The 23,238-nt window shown below is 39.2% G+C and overlaps 1 protein-coding gene across 4 annotated transcripts in view; it reads left to right on the plus strand.

The window, feature by feature from the left end:
* The window catches only part of mtor (mechanistic target of rapamycin kinase), an 84,379-nt gene that overhangs the window by 40,895 nt on the left and 20,246 nt on the right, over positions 1-23,238 (plus strand). For all 4 annotated transcript variants that reach the window (XM_083554642.1, XM_083554641.1, XM_083554644.1 and 1 more), the window contains 7 exons: positions 11,356-11,431; positions 13,577-13,716; positions 15,099-15,199; positions 16,314-16,429; positions 18,427-18,504; positions 19,338-19,445; positions 21,523-21,648. In XM_083554642.1, the coding sequence (XP_083410768.1) occupies positions 11,356-11,431; positions 13,577-13,716; positions 15,099-15,199; positions 16,314-16,429; positions 18,427-18,504; positions 19,338-19,445; positions 21,523-21,648 (745 nt within the window). The remainder of the gene's footprint in view (positions 1-11,355; positions 11,432-13,576; positions 13,717-15,098; positions 15,200-16,313; positions 16,430-18,426; positions 18,505-19,337; positions 19,446-21,522; positions 21,649-23,238) is intronic.

Below are 23,238 nucleotides of genomic sequence, written 5' to 3' on the forward strand. Positions count from 1 at the left end.
GGAAATGGTGTATAAAATATTGGCCTGTTCAGCCTTAATTCTTCAGGATTGTAGTTTAAAAAAACTCTACATGACTAATGGTTAATCAGTGTTTTTCTATAAAAAAGATTGTTAAAATCTTTACAAATTTGATTAAGTACAATGGTGTATATTAAGGTCCCCATCTACTTGCACACTTATTCCTGAAATGATCCATTTATTTCCTTAGAAAATCTGATTATGTAATAGCTTTTCAGTCTGTGGCATTTGTGTTCACAACTGTTTCAGGTTAGAAAAAAACTCATGCCAGATGTCTCCTTAAAAAAAAAATACCTCACGGAATCAAATATTCTGTAAGCAGAGCACCGTCTGAGTGTGAACAGAGGGCCAGAGTTAACGCTCCCTATTCAGATCATTCATGAGTTCAGCTAGGGGGAAAGAGAATGAATATTTGTATCCTCCTCCCACTGTTGGGATTATAGAACATTACTGAACAATATCATTATTTTGGTTGAGGTTGCTAAGAAAGAGTTTACCATCTTTTATCTGAGGCCATGACAGAAATTAAAGTAAAAATGTTTTTCGCCATGGCGTGAAACGTCTGGCTGTGCTTTCGTTTATTCCGTTGCAGGCTGCCCATGTTTCAGTTGGTCTTTTTATTTGTCTCTTCGTTGTTTGTCCGTTTTTGTGTCTATACTTTACACATCTGGTGGAAATGGAGAGCAGTTTGATATCCAGTCTGTCTAAAATATGACACGTGAAGTGTGGCGATAGAGTCGACTGCGGCTTTAAGCAGCTGAGGTCCAGGAGCTGCGGTTGATCTTTATCTCCAGCCGATCGTCAGGTTGTTTAATAGTCATGGTGCCAAAGCTAGCCTGGCATTTACTGATAGCAACTTGGGCAGCGTTAACAGAGGCCTACAATTTGGCTGTGTGGTCTCCATCTGGCTTAGAAACAAGTTGGATTTTCTTTCAACCACAGGGAACTTCGGTCACTTGGGAGCCTCGTGTTTTCACTGTAAACATGGACGGCAGTGTTATGACACCCTGGACAGATCTGTAATTTTGGGGTGTCTCCCCCCCCATCTCCAAAGGCTAATATGGTAAAGATGCTGAATGATGTCGTAATGTTTATTTGTAAGGATCGTGATCATGTATTTCAATGCATAGAATTTATTTTTACAGTCTTACAGTGATGCGGTTGTATATTAAAATACTTTATTGATCTCATTGGGAAATTGGGTTGCAGTTGCTAACAGTAAAATTACAGTAAAGATTGTAGTAAAATAAAATACAAGAAATGCAAATAAAATATCAATTTATACACCTATCTTTATGACCACCTGCCTAATACTGTGTTAATCCCCATTTTGCTGCCAAAACAGTCCTGATGCCTTGAGCATTAACAACATTAACTTCTCAGCAGTTTGAGCTACAGGAGCTCGTCTGTTGGATCGGACCACACGGACCAGCCTTCACTCCCCATGTGCATCAATAAGCCTCGGCTGCCCACGACCCTGTTGTCGGTTCACCACTGTTCCTTCCTTGTACCACTTTTGATAGATACTGACCACTGCAGACCGGGACCAGCCCACAAGAGCTGCAGTTTTGGAGATGCTCTGACCCAGTCGTCTAGACTTTACAATTTGGCTCTTGTCAAACTCGCTTAAATCCTTACGCTCACCCATTTTTCCTGCTTTTAACACATCAACTTTGAGGACAAAATGTTTACTTGCTCTCTAAACATATCCCACTCACTAACAGGTGTCATGATGAAGAGATAATTAGTGTTTTTCACTTCATCTGTCATAATGTTATAATGTCATAATGTTATGCCTGATCGGTGTAAATTCAGTATAGATGTTGATAGCGTGTGAAATGTGTAGCAGTAGTGAAACAGAGGGCAGAAAAGTCAGACTACAATGATTGTTTTACAAGTTATTGCACATTTAACAATTATAATCGCACTGAAATTATTACGGATGGCAAAAAATGGTTAATAATTTCAGTGCAATAATAATTGCTGAAAATGAGAAAAGCAGAAAAAGACATTTTTCATGCGCTGCTAAAATGGCATCCCCGGTATGACTGTTCTACAAGGTGTGTGAGAAAAAGGCAATACTTTAGCAATCTGTAGCATGTACATTAAGAAGCAATATAAGAAGCAGCAGAAATATCAGACAAAATAATTGCCTTAATTGGCAGCCGCTGTCTATCGTGGAAGACGAAGTTTTCCAGCCACTCAAGTCCTACTTGGATTCACGTTAAACTATGCGTTACACGTTACACCAACCACCGGCTGGTTTAAGCGGATATGTCGCTTGCCAATAAATAGTCAAATAATTCCTCTTCTCTTAATTTTAATACTTAATACATATTGTAATACATACCCTTGTAATCGGTGATGGGTATCAGATGATGCAGCATCCAGTAATCAGAGATAGTGACTGGCCCTAAAAATCCTCATCGGAGAACCACTAGTTTGGATGCTCTAATAGGAACTCTTTTACTATATACTGTCTCTATAGTATCCTCATAATCATGCAACAAAAACCCAGAAAAGTCCATCGAGCAGCAGTTCTGCAGGCAACATATTTTTGAAGTCAGACGAGGATGGCTACATTGATCCGAGGTGCCATAAAATAATCACTCTTTACAACTGGGATGAGCAGAAAAGCATCTCAGAACATGTCACATGTTCAGGCGAATTAGCTGCAACAGCAGAAGACAATTTCAGTTTCCACTCCTGTCAGCCAAGAACAGGAATCTCAGGGAACATTAGGCACAGGCTCACTAAAACTGGACAGCTGAAAATAAGACAAGCATCACCTGGTCTTTTTCTCATTCTCAAGTTTCTAGTTTTAGAGTGGAGGGGAAAAAAGAGAAGGGGAATTTATAAGTATTATGTAGTAGCTATAAATAATGTGGTTCAAAAATGTCTTTTGAGTAGCAATACTGTATATGTAGATACTGTATATGAAGAAAAAAGAAATCTGCTGAAAATGGAAATTGCAATGTCCAGATAATAGTATTGTTTAAATTTGGTGTGATGGACATGCAAAGGCTTTCTTTTTATATTATTATTATTTATTAAATATGCACAGAAGGCGCCGTGTGGTGCTGATTAAGAGGCAAGGACTGGGGTCAGGCCCAGATTGTTGGTCATCCAGTGAACGTGCCGAGCATTGGCTATGAGGCTATGAACAATAGACAATTCTTTCTTGAGCCACTTCACTCTCTCTTTTTTTTTTTCCCCCCGATGCGGTTTCCTGAGTAGCGTGTGACAGCTGTCTCAATGGAATTGAGGGATTTGTGTAAAATACCTCTTTATTCAGTCTGTTGAATATCAAACGGCTGTGTCTGTTTGCCGTCCTTTTTTATGGAGGTTGGTTACATAAGGAACCGCGTGGTTCACGTTGTTTAATTCAGTGGCACAACACGTTTCACAACACGTTTGGTTAAATGGTTTGCAACTTGTTCCGTTCCTGCCGTTTGATGAACCCATGTACAATATAACAACTTCATGAATGGTTCTTCCAGAAGCTAGTTGTAATACAAAGCCACACAAATAAAGAAAAGCACAAAGACGGGATTATTGTCTGATTCAAGTGCAAAGCTGCTCTGCCTTTCTCCTGATAGAAATGTTGCTTCCAACAGTGGATTTTCCATTGTTTAGAAAAACGTGTCTTTGTACGAATAATCTGTTAAAGAAATCGGCTTGGGCACAATAAACACAGATGGCTGTCCGTCTGGCAAATTCAGTTAATATGTGCGAAGGTGCAACATCCAACATTTTCATTGCGGTTCTTCACTGCTCTTTACAAATAACGATTTTAAATCATTAATGTATTGATTCATTGTTTTAAGAGTAAAATTTCATGACAGTCATTTAAAAAAATTTATAAATAAAAATACGGGGTTCCCAGGGGTTGGGATATCGTAATGAAATGTACATACCAATACAAAGAAGTTTTAACTATGCTCTTGCCCACACAAGTGGAAAAGCGACTTGCTCCATACTAAAAAGTGCAAATGAGTTTTTCCATCTTTCCTACCATCACTTGACACCAGAACTATGTATCTGCGCATAATTAAAATAATGTTTATACCAGAGCTGGTGTTGATCTGTGAGTTGGAGTTCTGAACAATGTTGAATTTTCAGGGTTGAACGACAAGAACTACTTTTTTCATTTCTCCTTGGCCTTCCAGTACCAGTCAGGAAGGAGGTTACCAGCACTGAGATACCTCAGTGGCATTCAGTAATAAAGAATGTGTTTAAGACACTTAATTTTTTTGGTAATGATTTATCAATAGCTCATGTATTGTTGATTTCTTTATTGCAGTTTTACGTGCCGCTAACGTCATTCGTGCTGCTAACAGCATTAGTAAACTCGAATGAACACATAATGAGTTCAGGTTCTTCTTCAGCTTGCATTTTGTCTCCGCAGCAACTGTTTTCACAGCTGGACTTTCCATCAGTTGGTGGCTTGGGTCATAGAGGCTCGTGCAACATAACCCTATTGCTTGACCAATTTAAATGTAGTAGTCTACTTTTAATGAATTGAATTTACAAGTATTACTGACTATATATACACTATATGGACATCCAACCATATATGGTTCTTCCCAAAACTGTTACCAAAATGTTGGAGGTACACAATTGTGCAGGATTATGTCCTGTATACCTTTTCCCTTCACGTGAACCAGGAGACCCAAACCTGATCTACAAACCTGACAATGCCCCTGTCAGCAACGCGAGCTCCATGAGGATATGGTTTACTTGGTTTGAAGTGGAAGATCTTGAGTGGCCTGCTGTAAAGTTCTGACCTCAACCCTATTATACACCTTTGGGATGAATTGGAACACTGACTGCACCCCAGGCCTCCTACATCAATACCTGACTTTACTAAGACCCTTGTGTCTGTATGTCTTCACAAGCACGCTCCAAAAACTAGTTGAATATCTTTTCAGAAGAGTGAAGGTTGTTATTAACAGTAAATGGGGACTGGGTGTGGAATGTGATGCACAAAAAGCACATCCGAATCTCACAGGCAGGTGTCCACAAACTTTTGTGTATACAGTGTATGTAAGGAGTAAGGTTTAAATACATACAGTAAAAAAAAAAAAAAAAATCTTTATTAGATTTCTATAATCTTTTCACATACAGTTATTCGTTTACATTTGAAACCCCCAAAAAGGCGTTGAGAAGCTTTTGATAGAAAGCCAAGCATGTATCTTAGTACATATACCTTTTGCTGATGCAGATATTTAGCTCTATTACATTTACTATTACTAAGGTTATGGGTTATCACAGGTCTGCGGGGTAATGTGAGCACTGTGTGTTATTAATGGTGTTTAGTAACCCTGCAGTACAAATATTCGGCAGTCATCAGTGCATAAAAATCAATTCCGTCCCAGGGAGAAAATGCAGCACTATAACAAGGCTATCTCATTATACTGCCTGTTCCTTTAGGGCTACAGTGTAGGTTGTTCCATGACATTTGCATCAACTTGTAATCATTTTAGGTGTCAGTTGGTAATAATGAGCGCATGAGGTAATGTAGACCCTGTCAGATTCGCTCCTAATTGGCAGAAGTCTGCTGGCTAAAGACTCTGTGATCAACACTGATATTTTGGAATGCTCAAGACCTTACATTTTTTTCTTTTATTGGAAAGGTTTTATGACTGAAAAAGTTCATGTTCAAGGCAGCAGTTTAGTACTTGTGCTTTGTGACAGTGAGGAATTAGTCATAAGATGGTTAAATTGTAGGTAAATTGATTCAATGTTATTAAGGGGCCTAATGTGTGCCATAAAAGTGTTCCCCACACCATTATATTTCCTCCACCAGGCTGTTGACAGGATTTAAGTAGTATCAATATATTTCATGACTGTTTACTCTCTCTCTCTCTCTCTCTCTCTCTCTCTCTCTCTCTCTCTCTCTCTCTCTCTCTCTCTTTTTTTTTTATTTATTTATTTTTTTTAAACTTATAAGCCATTTATAAGCAGTTATTTTTCAGATAGCATGAATTTGCCTGTTTTCATAACTGTTTTAGGTTTACACACTTTTCAGGCCCTGTTAATCAGCAACACCTGAAGGGAAGCTCAATATGTGCAAGTATTAAATCAGGAAAGCATATTAAGATATTAAGTTATTAAGCTAGGATTGCAAACAGGTGCTATTTCCAAATACAAATTGTTGTGTAGCTGAATCAAGTAGAAACCAATAGTCCTTTGGATTGCCTAAGTGGGAATTTAACCATAGTTTCCTAGGCAGACTGGAAATATGAGGAAAAAACATTCTTTTAAAGAAACAACCATTCATCCATCCATCCATCCATCCATCCATCAATCTCCTGATCACAGGGCCAGCTTATAATAAAAACACCTGCAGCTTTGTGTGTCTCACAATGCACACCTGTGTCTTTGAAGGGGAAAAATGATTTCTTTATTAGAACCAAAAATTAATCACTGTGAAAGTGAACAAACGGATGACAGAAACATAATCGGGAAGGGTTATGATGTTAGGAATGTTGTTACAAATCACGGCCCTGATTTCCTTCATGATTCACAAAGCTGTATACCACAATACTGTGTCAGGACTCATTCTTCTGCAGAAACCAAACCTTTTGTAGAAAAAGGTCATCATGAATAGAAAACGATTGCACAAAAAAAACAAAAAAAATGAAAACAACTTAATGGAATTTGTGTGTGTATAATTGGAAGAGAGATGAGAACCAAAGACTGGTGAGTCATATATTCCATTTGGTGGATAATACGATTTTGTTTTGGTGGCACGTGGAATTGCTGGCCTAACCTTTATTCCATATTGAACATATGGTTGCATTTTCACCCTCTTCCTTGTTGCCTTGAGTTTTCTTTTGCACTTCGAAAATACACCTACCGGCCACTTTTATTAGGAACACCATATTAGTCCCAGCCTTAGCTGCTGTGGATGGGAATTCTACAAAGTGTTAGAAACATTGTTTTGAGATTTTAGGTCGTGTTGGCGCAAATGTAATCTACCACATTTAAAATGTGCTCTCTTGGATTAAGATATGGTCACTAATTTTGTTCCTGGAAGTACAGATGACTTGAGCTTTGTGGCATGGTACACTATGATGGTGGATCTAGCCACTCTAAGATAAAGCGTGGCCGTAAAGGGATGCATACGGTCAGCAACAATACCTAAAACTAGGCTGTGCCTTTCAAAAGAGGCTTAATTGTTATGAAGGGGTACAGTGTGTGCCAAGACGACGTTCCCCACACCATTACATCACCACCACCAGGCTAAACTGTTGACAGGCTCAGTTTACGTTTCTTAGAAGTGGAACCTGATGTGGTCTTCTGCTGTTGTAATCCATTGCCCTCAAGGTTCAACATGTTGTGTATTCTGAGATGCATTTCTGCTCACCATGGTTGGAAACGGTGGTTATTTTTCTTATTCTTGTATACTTCCTGTCAGCATGATTCAAACTGCCAATTATTCTTTGGTGACTCAACAAGGCATTTTAGAATTGGATGTTTGTTTGTTTTTTCACGCCTTCGTGTGTAAACTCGAGAGAGTTGTTGTGCGTCAGCAATTTCTCAATTACTTGAATCAGCCCATGCTTGTTGCATTGAGCATGCCTTGATATCTTTTCATCCCTTTTTTTTTTCTTTTAGATTTTTTCAGGATCCTTTGGTCCTCTTTTGTGAGTTTATATTCTGTTATGTACAATTTAGATTTCTTACTGTTGATCACCAGAATCGGTATATTATCCAGTCTACTGTGCTGAACAAATTCTACCATTAATCTACTCGTGACAATTTGGCTTCCTACAGGCCCAACAGTAACTCAGACTTGCTTGTTACGCTTAACTAACATGCATTTGCTGTTCTGTTCTTGGCACCTGAGTGGGTGGGTGGGTGGGGGTGTTGCCCAATGTCACCTAAACAGCATTTTAATATTTCCTTAGTTCTCGTGTTTTATGTCTGCATAACTAATCAAAGTTGGAATTACAGGGAAAATAAGAAAAAAAATGAATAAAAGTAGTTCTTCTCTTGAAAATCTCCAGCATTTCTAGGAAATTATTGCAATCAAGCTTTTCCTGAATTGGTTTTTCTCCCATTTTCCCCCCAAAATGGTTATGGAATGTTGGACATAAAGGAATTCCTTTTGTACCAAAGACCAAAAGAAAAGGACATTTATTGTATAGCCTAAGTGTCCTTAATTGGAAAAAAAGGGATTATTGGACATGCCTGCATCAGCAAGTCAGTATTACTGTGTTTGATTGACTAATCTTCGAGGGAAGCTATGACTGCATTGCAAAATTATGTAGGTAACAAGTCTTTTTACGGAGTCAAAACGGGCACAGAGTCAGCTTCCTGCACCGAAGGAACACAAATCCAGAGGCTATTCTCAGCAGGGTGTTTTTCCGTCCCTGTCTGTCTTCACTTAGTCAATTTTAGCTGTTTAACCATTACATTATCTTAATAGTTAAATTGGTACACATGCTTGCACTGACTTTAAAGGCCATTAGTGTGTAAAGTGCTCCTATGTTATTGGCTTTAGCCTAATTACATGTATTAGACTGATAATGCAGACAGCTGAGATTCTTCTTCATATGGATTTGATTCTTTTTTTTGGGAATTGGAGGAAAATCATAGCCATGAGGAAAGCTTTTTATTTTAGTGCTGCCCATGAAGTTCATCACTGAAAATCTTCATCTAATTTGTGTGGTGTTGCTAGTCCCTGCTTGCACCCTTCCTGAAAATGTTGCAGTTCAAGATGTTAGATAAATCCTACACAATCTAATTGCATATTGTATTGAGGAAACCTAAGGCACAAGAAACATCAGGTTATTTATCAACACCGTTAGTCAGTAGTCTTCTTGCCGTTATGTCTATTCAAGCCTGCCCTGGATTCTAAGACATAAAGCAGTTCACTCGTACACTGATATTGATTTACCAGTTAAAATAAATGAACAAATAAAGTTCTTTTTAAAAGGCAAACAGTATTTTTTTTCCTAGTTGTGCCAATTAATTCTTCTCCTGTCCAGTTATTTCACCTCTCAAGGTATCAGCTTGCCCCTTCAAAGTCGCATGCTTGTCTGTCTGACTACAGCAGAGACAGTTCATTGGAAGCACGTCACCATTGTTGCCCTGAGGTCAAAAGCAGGAAGGAGGCCTCATGCTCCAAGAATGAGAGACGTAATATCCTATGCAGGTTTGCTGCATATATCACCGGCCATGTGCACCTCATTGGCACGTCATGTTTCGGTTTTATGGTGGGAATCTGCGGGAACCAGTAAACAAATCCTTTCTGAGCGCAGAGGGCCTATATCACTACGGATGGAATATTTGCTGAAGCAGCACACTAGCTCTTTGTTTAGGACTTTTAAAGCCCCATTGCATGCCTGGACCTGATTTATCAATAAACTCGGTGTTTTTTTTTCTGAACATATCATTCAATTGCTTTCATTTTCTATATGTCTATACAAAGACGTTAGCTTTCTTTTTTTATACCTGCCCAAACTATGAAGTAGATTGTAATTACATGTTCTTAGCACTAATGTATACTAATATACCTGCACATTTATGCATTTATCCAATCAGGGAGTCTTTTGGCAGTAGGTCAATGCGTAAAATCAGGCAGGTGCAGGTGGAGAGCTTCAGTTATTGCACACATTAAACATCAGACTGGGGTTTGAAGAAAGAAAATGTGATGTGCCATAGCTGTTCTTGCCAGACAGGCTGGTTTGAATTTTTTTTTCATACAGAACAGTCTCAAGGGTTTACGCCGAATGGCTAAGAAAAACAAATACACATCAAATAGCAAAAACACCTTCTTTATAATAGTCATCAGAGGAGAATAACTAGACAGGAAGTCTATGTTAACTCAAAGAAACACTCTTTACAACTGTGGTGAGAAGAAAGGCAAAACCTTGATGAGCTCCAAAAGTAGAAGGCTTTATCATGTTGCACGCCTGTCAGCCAAGAGCAGGGATCTGAGGCTACAGTGTGTACAGCTTCACCGAAACTTGGCAGCTGAAATTTGGAAACAGACCAGGCAATTGTTTTCATTTAACAGACTTGAACATTGACGGTTGAGAAATGATCAAATTATTATACAACGGGCCGTTAAGTGTTCGGGTTCTGATTAGTCTAGCAGAACTCAGCCATTCCAGGCTGGTTTATATTGATGTGTTTTGCATTACAAGAATGGCAGACTTGTCAGATGCTTCACACAAGTTGATTAAACATGTGATCGTTGATATGTTATGAATTTTCCTGTGACATTCGAATAATAGAGTTTTACTTCTCCCTACTGTAGAAAACTCTTAATTGCCTTGGCCTCACCAAACCACATGAGTTCTTTTCCATTTTAATACCGTGCCTTCTCACCTCTTCTTTATGCACGTTACGTTTATTCATTTAGAGGACACTTCTCTCTCCTGTGACTTATGGCTGAATGAAAAGCCTTGCAATTAAATTTCTTAGTTTTTCGGGCCATCCAAAAGGTTTCAACCACGAGCGATTCGCAAGCATCTCCTGCGTTCTGATCTAACTTTCAGACTCGTTAAATACTACAATTTGACAGAAGTGCTGGCAAGTACGGTGTTTGCAAATGAGGAAAAGTACAGACTTACATTACACCTGAGTAGTTCCAGATGGAGAGACTTCAAATAGGCATTAGAAGGATCACAGACATGACAAGAAAAGCAGACGATGGTTCCTTTATTCCAATAAACCTGGCAGGCACGATTTTCACATTCTCATATCTTGTACAGGAAGACTGGAGGGAAAATTCTTAGTTCCAGCGGAGATTAAAAACATTGACTTTTTGTCCGATTTGACAAGTGACAAATGGAAACATGGCTTTAAGCAATGCGTGTAAAAGTTTGTTACAAAGATTGATGGCCATACAGTCGTCTTTAAAAGATTGGTATTTAAACCAGTTAAGAATGTATGGGTGCGTCCCTCCCAGTTTTGTGCTTGTGCATAATATTATTAATAACAGACTCGAATTCTCCACATTGGTATAATTAGTCGGTCACTCCCACTCAGTACTACTGTAATGCATGCATAACCACAGTTTCCTCTATCTGCAGGCCTGGAGTTCCCCGGTTTCCTAGTGTCTTTTTTTTTTTTTGCCCTTAAGATTAGCATTTAACGCAATTACTCACACATTAGAAGCGCTGTCAGGAACTCATACCTTCCCTACCATACCAATACCATACCTTATGTTTTGATAGTTGTCTATGGATGACCTCAGCTACTATCCATCACACAAAGCAACTCTTCAGACGTTTTTTTCCCCCCAAACAAGTTCCCAGACTTGGCTTGTGCTAAAATACTTGTGGTGTTTCTTTTTTTTTTTTTTTTTTTTTTTTACAGCATCAACAACAAGCTACAGCAACCAGAGGCTGCGTCAGGAGTCCTAGAATATGCAATGAAACATTTTGGAGAATTGGTGAGCAGCCCTCTACTTTCATTAACACCTATATATAAATTGTATATAAACACTGCAAGAAGGTTTCCCAGTATAGTGAAGCCATTCGTTTCTTCATCACGTATACGAATTGCCGAGCAACAGCGGAGCAAAACATTTCAACCCAAGTCCTATTAAATAGACTTTCCTGACTGTAATCATGAACAGGGTTGCTACTATGTGCAAATAAATATACTTGCTGAAAAGTATTGAGAGATTTGGACAAGAAATACATCATTACTAAGATTGATTTAATTCCTTCATCTGGTTCTTCAGCTGTAACCTTGAAGCTGGAGCATGCGATTCTAAATCCTGTCTTAAGTATCTCATGCTGACCGTAGGGACACAGTCCAGATAAGAAATTGCATCCATAAACAAGGATGTTTCTAGGAAGACTGCAGATGCTTTTCCACATCTGTTACATAATCTAGTGGACAGGCTCTTTTTGTTAGACTTGATTGTACCTAATTGTTCCAAGATACAATTACGCGATTCATCTTGATTGCGTCTCGTCCTTTAAGGCAGAGGCGCCATGATTAAACGTGCATAGAATGTAAAATGCGCAAGGACGTCCAAAAATGATAGTATACGACACGAACCGCGATCAAAGAATAGTTAGTCGGTTTTAATAACATGCTTCACATTTTTAGAGGGAATCTCTTTTTCCCATTTGTCGTCTTGGCAGCTCGATCCATCTTAATTTTTTTTTTTTTATAGAGAACAGACAGTCTGTTGAGGAGTAGGAGGAAAATGGGATTGGCTAGAAGAATGTGACAGCTAAGCTTGAATGTTTGATCCAAACGCCCCAGTTGTGATTTTCTGTAAAATATTGAAGCGGACATTTTCATGATGAACAGCTAGCTGGAGACCCCATCATGCCATATGTTTACTTTTCTTTGCAATTTTCACTTAAGCAAGGTGCATAAACAGAGACTTTTACATCAGGCTGGTTTCCTGAGAGTACGAGAATGAAATGTTATACTTGGAAATGTGTAGACTGACAATTGTAAAGACTGACATGTAGGTTGTTTTATGGGTTTGTGATCTCGTATGTTTTAATTTCATTCCTATAGCAGGTTTAGAGTAGTAGGGTACTTCGACCTACAAAAAAACCCAAAAAAACAGACTGTGTAAAAAAAGTTAAAAGTTGCTTGATAATTAAGTGAAAATTATAACATAACAATGTACAAAATTATAACATTTGCCTGATTATAAAGTTTTAAAAAAGTGAAGCGCACAAATATAACCAAGTTTTTTTGCCATTTTTTTTTTTAGTTTGCCTTGAGCAGATGTTCCAATCCTAAATCTGCAAATTAGTGCTACAGAAAAACTCTTATCAAATGTTATAAAAATGAATACATTGTGCAACACCAGTGTGCTGAATACAATTTTTATTGATTTTTTTACACTCAGTAATATATAAGAAATGTCTTCATGTATTTCTTAATCGTATTTAATGCAGAGCACTAAATTTAATCAAGGTTAAAGTCCTGTGTAGTTTTCTAAGGAAAAGACCTTTTAAATATTTTGTTTCTACTGCGACACTAATCTAATGGCCATAAAATTGATGCCCAAAACCAGTACGTGTGTGTTTTTTTAAACTGTTGTTTGTGGCTGCATGCGTTTGTTTTGTCTGGATTGCCCTATTGACACCATCACAAAACTCAAAGCGGCAGGCCTGATGCTTTCAAACTGAAGACCTCCCAGTGAGGGTTCATTTGCTGTTCTTTGAGAAACTTCCAAGAGAACCAGACTTCAGTTTGATTTACGCATTGATGTATCTGCTACGTTAAGTTGCTGATGAGGGCTCAAAATGAGACAGGAGCATTTGTACTTCTTATGTATTTTATTTTATTTATTTTTTTTTTTATAGTCACAAAAATATTTTCTACACCTCATTATTATTCATTTTTTTGTTATGCTCAGTAAATATGTTTTACCCTAAAGTCTGGTAGATAAAAGGATCCTTCTCAAATCAGTGATTTAATTCAATGAATGCTAGTATTTTTTTTTTATATATATAAATATGAAACTAAGTTATCTAAATAAATCATAAAACAAGTATTAAAATTGTAGTCAACAGGTGTATGTATGTATGTAACTCTTAAAATTTTCCCTCTTTTATAGGAGATTCAGGCTACCTGGTATGAGAAACTGCACGAGTGGGAAGATGCTCTGGTAGCCTATGATAAGAAGATCGACATGAACAAAGGCGACCCCGAGCTTATTCTGGGCCGCATGCGCTGTTTAGAGGCACTTGGAGAATGGTGAGAATTCTTTTCGCAATGAGTTTCTTGTGTTGAAAGGTACACTTTTGTTCCCTTTTGTTTGATTGCGGTCAAACCCCGTTTGATTGCTGCTATTAGAAATGGCATCAGATAAATAGAAACGGGAATTAAATATTCCCTGGAGAAGGATGTGAACCCGAGCTTTTACTGGCCACGTTTTTTTGCCTGTGCTTACCGAGTCCCTAATATTTCTGATGGAATCTGACAGAGCCACTGGGCATGAAGAAGGGAAAATGCCGAGCATTTCCTGTAACAGGAACAGTGCACGTTTGCTGTGAAGGCTAGCAGGACACTGTGTACGGTGGAGTCATAAGCCTGGATGCTATTTTCTTGTGCGCAGTGGCTGTAGAATCATTCTGAGAAACCTGACACAGGCTGGTATTCCAAATGAGTACAGATGAGTATGAGGTATATAGAATGAGTACACATTAGACAGCTACCTGAGGAGATGATATGATTTGGTAATTTTTATTCCAGTATTACTTTTAAAATGCTCCACGTCAGTCAAATTGTGAAGGTCATGCCGCACGTTATTTGTGGTTTTGATTCAACACGTGCTCATTTCCGAAATGGTGATTTTTGGATCATTAATTATAGATTTGGCAACACAAGCACTAGGATAGTTTATTACTATATTGCAGCACAGTTTTGTTCTCATGAGTGACTGTCATTTACAAAATGGTAACCTAGCTTCTCTTTTTGTTCTCCCTGTATATGACAGACAGACATATAACAAGCTCCTAATGTTATTATAGCACATGCAGTAAGTCCTCCTGTCAGCTGGGAAAGCGTTTATTTTACCCTTGCCTCTAAAAGCTGTCTGAGTACCGACACATACTGCTAATCTTGGGGCCCTCCCTGTGTAATAAACCCCCAGCAGCCCCCACTCTGTTTGACTAAAACAGTTTCCGAAGACATTCCCAGATCCTTCAGACATTGTGCTTAAAGAGCCTCAGAGGGCCTATTTGATTCACAGCTTCATGCGTCCTGGATTTAATATGATGTCATGATGTTTTCCGGTCTCTCAGGCCGTACTAGCACAATTCGATGAAGGTCATTGACTTTGTTGTGAAAGACTTTTTGATACAACACAGACGAACATTGACCTTCCCTGTCTCTTCTGTCCCTTTGGTTAATTGTCTTCCAGCAGCTGGTCAATTGCTCAGTGCTGGATGAAGAATTCAAGTGTTCTTAAATGAAAAACAAAATAATAATAACCCCTTATTTTTGGTGTGTTCCCTTGTACAGCTGTGCTACTTCAGATCAAACCTGGATTTTTCATAAAATGCTAATTCTAATTGTAGACACTGTAGAGGTATCTGTGCCTTACCTAATGGTCTCTCTTGGTCTCTCTCTATCAGGGGTCAGCTACACCAGCAGTGTTGTGAAGAATGGACTCTGGTTAGCGAGGAGACCCAGGCCAAGATGGCACGCATGGCAGCCGCTGCAGCCTGGGGCCTGGGTAAATAAAAACGCACTAAGGATTTACATAGTCGAATAAAAACTGTCAAGTCTTGTCTAATAGTCGACTGATATAATGAATAATGTGTGTGTGTTGAGGGGATGTTGGCTAGAAGACGACACCAGGTGTTCGTAAAACGATTCCTCATTAAGTCACGATGTACAGATCATCACACAAAGTTATAGAAGAAAATGTATGAAAACATTTTGGATCACTAAACCTAAAAATAACAAATACATCACTGCAGAAAGGCCTCACCGCAGACAGGATTTGCGTTTCACATGTCGGCAAATGAAATGAAATCGGCTAACTGCCCTGCAACATCGATGCATCAAAAAGCAATCAAAAATCAGTTTTACAGAATGAAATTAGAACAGAATATACCTTTTCAGAATCTCCCAGACATCATTAAATATTTAAATCCACGCCACCAAGATGCTCCTGTGTCGATCACGGATCATGGAAAGTGAATTTAAATCTGTCACGGGGGGTTGGATTTATTCCCACACGTTAAAAATATTTATTAAAAGCTTCTTTCCTTTCACTTTTATTTATTTACAACCTTATAATAGTCTGTATATAAACGTATTGGGAGAAAACCAGTAGTTCTATGAGAAATCAGACATTGAGCACCCCCATATAAACAAAATGGCACGGTCCTTGTTTCAGAGCACCTCTGTGATGATTCGACTGTGAGATTGGTAGTCAAATCAGGATCCTACTATCGAAGCATGGAGTCTTTCACTATTTGCGGTCACCCCTAAAATGCACACTTCACTTTTTTGTTTTTCCAGAAAAGTCTACTGATGTTCCTAACCTGGATTTTGTATTTGAACAATTTGTTGTTTTAAGCATTTATTCATATTCGAAATAGCATTTGGATTATGGCAGATGATGGTATCACTCGCTTATTTGCATTTAAAATCTACTTTTTTTTTAGTTGATTAAAAAGAATCAGTAACAGCTGCTTAATTATGCAACTAGTGAGTAAAATGAATACATTTGCAGAAGGAACCAATGATATGATAATATGATAATTATGATAATTTATGGTTTATTGCTTGTAAGGGGGTGTAATTGTGTGTAACAATTTATATGTTTTTGTGTATTAAAGAGCACTGGGACAGTATGGAGGAGTACACCTGTATGATCCCCCGAGACACCCATGACGGTGCCTTTTACAGAGCCGTGCTTGCTTTGCACCAGGATCTCTTCTCATTGGCCCAACAAGTAGGTGACCGCTATTAACCTATAACCCCCTGTACCCCTGTACCTTCATGCAATTAACAAATCCTGTGGCATTAGTGGAATGCGTTAACTCAAAAAAGAAAAAAGGGGGGGGGGGGGTCGTGACTTTGACCTTGGCATGGTTTGTTGATGCCAGATGGGCAGGTTGAAGTATTTCTCGCAGAAAAGCATCTCAAAACAAAGTGAGCTTTAAGGTGAATGGGCTGCAGAAGCTGAAAACCAAATTGGGTTCTAGTGAGAACAGAATCAGTGGCTACAGTAAGCAGATGTTCACTTTAGCTGAACAGTTAATGGATGGGAAAATGTTGTTGCGGTTGTTTGGTACAGAATAACCGAGTGCCGACATGCTAGAAACTGTGTTACATCCAGCATCAGTGTTCATAAAGTGTGCAAAACAGTTCTATAAAAATAGAAAGCGGTTAAAACCAACGAGTGTGTGTTTGCTATGAGCGAAATTCTCTAGAAGAAAAGAAGATAAGTGTGCATCCCCACAGGTGTTCAACAGCACGATCAGCAGCATTCCAGTCTGAGGAGGCATCCCAAAGGTCATCCTGCAACCATGATCCTGTCTTCTCGCTTTATACGTCCTCCTCCGTTCTTTCATATTCCTAATCCAAGACAGACCGCAGCTCTCACCATTTTTCAGCTGAAAAGACAGACAGCCTTCCACAGAATGACCTATTCCTGTCAGAAACGCCAACTGGATCCAGATGTGATCACACTGGAGTATTTTAGGGGTCTCCAAACTGCCTTTCCTGATAGTCGGTAATCCTCTATGGGCACCATTTTTGCGGTCAGAAAGAAAGAAGAGGAGAAATAAGGAAAATATAATAACCATGAGCGACTGAATTAAGACATGTCGTCGTAGTAAGACTAACGTTTGCCATCAGCTGTGTTAGCTTTCAAAGGTTGCCCAGATTTATTGGCCATGTTGTGCGTGAGTAAAACCACAGCTCGGATGTCCTCACCTGTTAACTGGTTCAGAGCGGTGGGAGTATTATAGATAACCGTTTCTCTACGCCCGACTTAATCTCCTATTCCAGGTAACCCAAATAAACCCCACTAACCCAAATAAACGGCCATTCAGGGTTGATCTGCAGCAGCCATCTATGGCTTTAGATAAGCTCCTAGAGTAAGCTAGGTTCTTTTTCCTACTCACGCACACGGACGTGTGTACACACACACACACACACACACACACACACACACACACACACACACACACACACACACACACTGTGTGTGTTCTGTTCACTGACATTTAATCAGGCTGAGCCATAATTGCCAGTCAGGATGCCAAAATGGCAGCTCACACCCATAACTCGAGAAAGCCTCTTTCTTTATCTTGTGCTCTCCTTTTATTTGGTGTTTCTCCCGCTCTTTCCCGTCAGTTTCTCCGGATGGGTTAATTACCGCATGGGGAATGCAGGTGTTGACCAGACGCCTGTAAACCTTGTAGTGGCAGCGGACTTTTCTGTAGCTGCTACACATTCGGGCATGCCCATTTTCGTTTTGCCTGTTTTGCTGTTAACATGTCTGGCAGTTTTTTTTTGTTTGATAATGACTATAACGTTTGGTTCTCATTATAGGTATTTCTTGTAAAGACGTCTGGGCTGTTTTTGCCACATGAAGGTGAAATGTTAAATCTACCCTTGCTGCTGTAGGTGCTAGAATTGGCAGGGTTTTCGAACATCTCTAATGTTTTGTGACGAAATCGGAAAATAGTCATAATGACCTATCTAGCTGCTTTCTATAGGGCCATGTGGGGGGAAAGTCAGTGGATCAGCTGGACTTATAGCACCTACGACACGCAAGTGTTTTATTATTTCTAATGTGGAATTGGGTGACGAGACAAAAGATGTCGAACAACTGGAGGATGGACGTTGAATTATCAGCCTGGAACCTGCATTGCATTACTTACTAAACACCACCCCAGAATATGTATGAATTAATTTGTATTGGTTTTTTTTGTGCTTCAGTGCATCGACAAGGCCAGAGACCTGCTTGACGCCGAGTTGACCGCCATGGCTGGAGAGAGCTACAGCAGAGCATACGGGGTGAGGCTTCACCCATTGTTGTTTTTTTTTTTAGGCCTCTTGTGAAGAGCCCAACCTTATTTAACATTGCACATGAGCTCCACACGAGCAGCAGCAGCATTGACTCGCACCAGTGATGTGCATTGGGAATGATTTGCATTCTTATTTCTTTTTTGTTTCCTTCGAAAATCGAAGGTGCAGTCTTAGGTAAGCTCTCTTAGATCAAACCGAATCTGTGCCTGTTACTAGTCTGTGTGTTTATACCATCCCTGTTTTCTTGCATGTCAGCAATTGAAATCTATTTTTCCTCCAAACATAAGTCTGATGTGGTTTATATAACAATGGCCATAAATTTCCACGGGTGGAAGAACGTCATAGGAGTTTTATCTTATACAGATGTGGGACTTGATGAGTTGGGCATGTTTATTTGTATATACCTCATTGTTCTAATGAGAGTAAGTCAAACTGTCTGCAATTTGCGGATTTGATGTATCCAAAACACACAGTCTGAATTTTTTTTGTTGAACCTGTTTGCCTTTTGGAAAGCCAATTCTCTAATAATTCAGTGTTCTGTAGATGATCGTCTGCTGTGGTGGGCCATGATGACTATGATTTGGGTGTTTTTTGGGGGGCGGTTTGCGCTTTTTTTTGTTGAGATTATTGGGGTACATCCTTCTCGCACATGGAAACCCGAGTGTGTAGAACTTTTAATGTCTAGCAGGGTGCAGATAAGCATCGAATTCCTCACAAACTCTTTAGTGATGCTTCAGGCACTTACATTTAAAAGGTGAAACGTTTAATAAAATTATAAAATGTTGCAATTATGCTTTTACCATGTCCTTTCTTCTTCTTAGGCCATGGTGTCATGTCAGATGCTGTCAGAACTGGAGGAGGTGATCCAGTACAAACTGGTTCCTGAGAGGAGGGAAATCATCAGGGAGACGTGGTGGGAGAGATTGCAGGTAGTCCTCGTTACACTGGACGTTACACCTGTGCTTGTCGCATTGTCTGCATTTCGACTGCTCAGAGTGTTTTAGGAATGGTGCAGTGTGGTGCAAACGTTATCTCGTTTTATTTTGTCTGCAATTTAATAATTAGAAATTTGTTTATAGCCTTTCTGATCTCTGTTCGAACGAATAACACAAAAACTCAACTTGTCATGTGAGACCCAGGTTGGAAAACTATCATTTCGTCTTGAGGACTCGCCCATGGTGGAATCTTGCTGACTGTCCAGTTTGCATTTTAATGAAACGAAAACAGTCTCCGTTCCGATCCATTGTTGCGGAAAATGGTTTTACACCTAATGGCCAAACGCAATTGAGAATCGAACAGCGACACGGTGTAAAACTTAATAACAGGGTGGTGGGTTTTTTTTCTTCTTCAAAGATGTAGATCCAACTTGGAAAGTCAGGATAGGGCATTTTAGCCATCTGTTTTCCTTTTTATGTTCATCTATATTGTCTATTTTGGGTGTCATCACATCTGTATATACCTGCAGGTTATTTCCACAGAGTGTGGTGGAGTTTGTTATTTTTACGCTGAACTTTCACTCGGTGCACGGTTGACTTGTAGAGACATGTCACCGTCGGAGAACTGTACCGCGATGCAGTAAAGCACCATTCGCATAATACAAGATGAGCTAATGTGAAAGAAACAGCAGGAATATACCCACAGAACCCATGTGACTAATTCATCCTTTATTTGTAGGCAACACAGTGGACCTGATTTACACCCTTTAAACACTGTAGAAAAATATCTATAAATTAAAATATTGTCTGTTTAGTTGATCACCTGCACACTCATGTCTATTGTGTACACATTCATCTGTATTTTTGTCCGGTGGTTTAGAGAAGAAATATCTTTGCAGTATAACCAGCAAGATTGCAGATTCTGGAAAAAAAAATCCGACCATGAAGAATGTGTTGGCTGAGGGCCAGTCGAATATTAATGGTATTGATTTACAGGCAACTTAAATCCGAGCGTCTAGTAGAGACATGGCACTTTTTGAGTTACGACTCGGAGATGCACGAATGCTTTCTCCCCTGCAGCGCTTTTTTGCTAGAATGGATAAATACATAATGAAGAGCAAATACACAATATGGACAAAAGCATTGGGGTACCTGACTTTTTCGGCCAAACTGTTGGAGGCACACAATTGTGTAGGATGGGTTTCAATTGAACTGAGAGACCCCCAGACCTGTCCCGGCATAACCATTTTACAAAGACCACTCCATGAAGAGCTTAATGAAGAGCTTTCGTTGCATTGTTAAATTGTATAGGAAAGTCTATGGATGTGGTAGATATAGATTTACCCTTTACTTGAACTAGAGGACCCAAACCTGTTCCAGCATGATAATGCGCCTATAAAGCACAAAGCGAGCTCCTTTTAAGATATGGTTCACATGGATTGGGGCAGAAGATCCTAAGTGTCTATAGCACTCTAATCTAAACCCTATTGAACACCTTTGGGATGAACTGACACTCAGACTGCATGCCGGGTCTTTTCACCCCACGTCAGGACGTGACTTTAGTAAAAGCTTTGTGACTGAATGAGCACATATCTATACAACCACACTCCAAAATCTAGTGGAACATCTTCCCAGAAGAGTGGAGGTGATTGTAAGAGCGAATGGAAACAGATGTGGAATAGGATGTTTATAACGCACATACGAATCTTGGTCAGGTGTCCAAAACTGTCCATATGGTGTAACTAAGGTTCTTAAAATTGATTGATTGGAAAGTCGAGATTGTGGGAACTCTTTCCCTTTCCACTAATTATAGCCTTTTACAGTCATAAGTATATCTCGTTTAAGTATCTAAACAATAAATTAAACCTCTTCCTGAATGTTTCTTTCATATATAGATTATACACTATCCTATAGCTCTATATATATATATATATATATATATATATATATATATATATATATATATATATATATATATATATATATATGAATTATAGATAGGTAAATTATACCAATTTAAAATCCTGTAATATTTTCAGTAATGGAAAATAATCCTCTGTGTTGTCTGCAGGGCTGCCAGCGAATAGTAGAGGACTGGCAACGGATCCTGATGGTACGTTCTCTGGTCATCAATCCCCACGAGGACATGAGGACATGGCTGAAGTACGCCAGTCTGTGTGGCAAGAGTGGGCGCCTGGTGAGTGAGAGCATCCTTTCTTCTAACCTTACCAAAGTGAGCCTAGTGCGGTTTGCTAACTGGCCTATAAAGCATGTCCTGTCAAGCAGACAAAAACATGAACATGATGAGTAGGACATGTGGCTTTGCATGGTTACACGACGTACAGCTGTTATTATATAGGGTGTACTCACTTTCGTTACCATCACCATTCGGTACCAATAGTACGATTAATATTCCAAGTTTCTGAGATGATCTTGATCAGTGCTGGTCATATTTTTTTTATAGTCTATTATGCAAAAGACCAGTATGGTTAATGATGTCTAGTTACATATGATGTTCATTTTGTACACTCTTTGCTGCAGTTATTTTTAGTTCTAGTTGCTTGATGCCTCCACCAGCTACAACCGATCCTGTTAGTTTTAGGAAGAAAGAAGTAAGGGGTGTTTGATGGACTTGTGAGCGTTAAAGTGAGACTAGTTCTGTGGTCTAGTTCTGTGTGCTGGGGGTCCGGGTTTATGTTTATCCTGTCATACTCTGTTTCCAGTGTGAATACATGTTATTCTAAATGATTAGGCTAAATCTACAGTGAGTTCAAACTCCGCTTTAAGTTGGAGCTTGGCGAACGGAGCCGACCGGGAAAAGTCGTGACCTCACAGCTTCGGCCTGCAGTGCCGATCACAAGAGGAAGTGCTCTCAGAGATGAAAAGTCACTGAGTGATGACGATTGATGGGGGCGTGATGAAAGAGAAAAGGAATAAGGGGGCAGTGTTTCTCCGGGGCTACCTTCTGTGAGGTCAGGGATCATGGTGTCCGGCTTGTTAAGCTGTTTATTTTGAAGAACTCCAGCTTCTCTGATTGGTCCCATGCGCCATGACTTTTGCTCGATCTTTTGTTACGTCATTGTCACAGCCATTGCATATGTCTTTTACTGAGAGAAATTAATTTTGATTTGCATTCAGCTAGATCAATTTATGAATCAATGCAAAAAAGCTATTGAAGAGAGAATTTTTTGTTAATAAACATTTTAGTAATTAACACATTCGAACATTGGCAAAGGATTGAAGCATAAAAAATTGTGTTTCAGCAGACCAAATCAAGATCTAGAAGAGAAGAACAAAAGCTGCTCTATTAGTTTAAACATTGACCAGTGCAGCTTCTGTAGCAGATCCTCAGTTGCAAAAGCACATGCAAGCGTTTAGTTAAATTACTTTGCTAAAGGCAGCTCAGTGGACCAGAGATTCATTACAGGGTTAGAAACATTAGGTCAGAAAAGGGACAGTTTTCCCAGATTTGGTTTTGTCTACAGCGGTCTGATTAGCAAGCTGCAGACGGGGCTCATTTAAAGAAAATGTGACAAAGCAAACAGAACATTTCGAGACAGTTGGCGCAGGACAAAAGAGGTCATTTGAAGCACCAATAGGAAGCAACACAGATGTACCTCACGCTTTAATAGTAGTATTAGTTTATCATTAAAGATTCACTTTTTCCACAATTCAGTCATGCTAGTGGCTAAACCATGGACTATACGATACTTTAGGAACAAGAATTTGTGGACACCTTAACCTAAGGTTCATATGCGCTTTTTAAACATTCCATATCACACTTAGT

Source organism: Silurus aristotelis, assembly GCF_946808225.1.
Source record: "Silurus aristotelis genome assembly, chromosome: 11".
NCBI lineage: Eukaryota > Metazoa > Chordata > Actinopteri > Siluriformes > Siluridae > Silurus > Silurus aristotelis.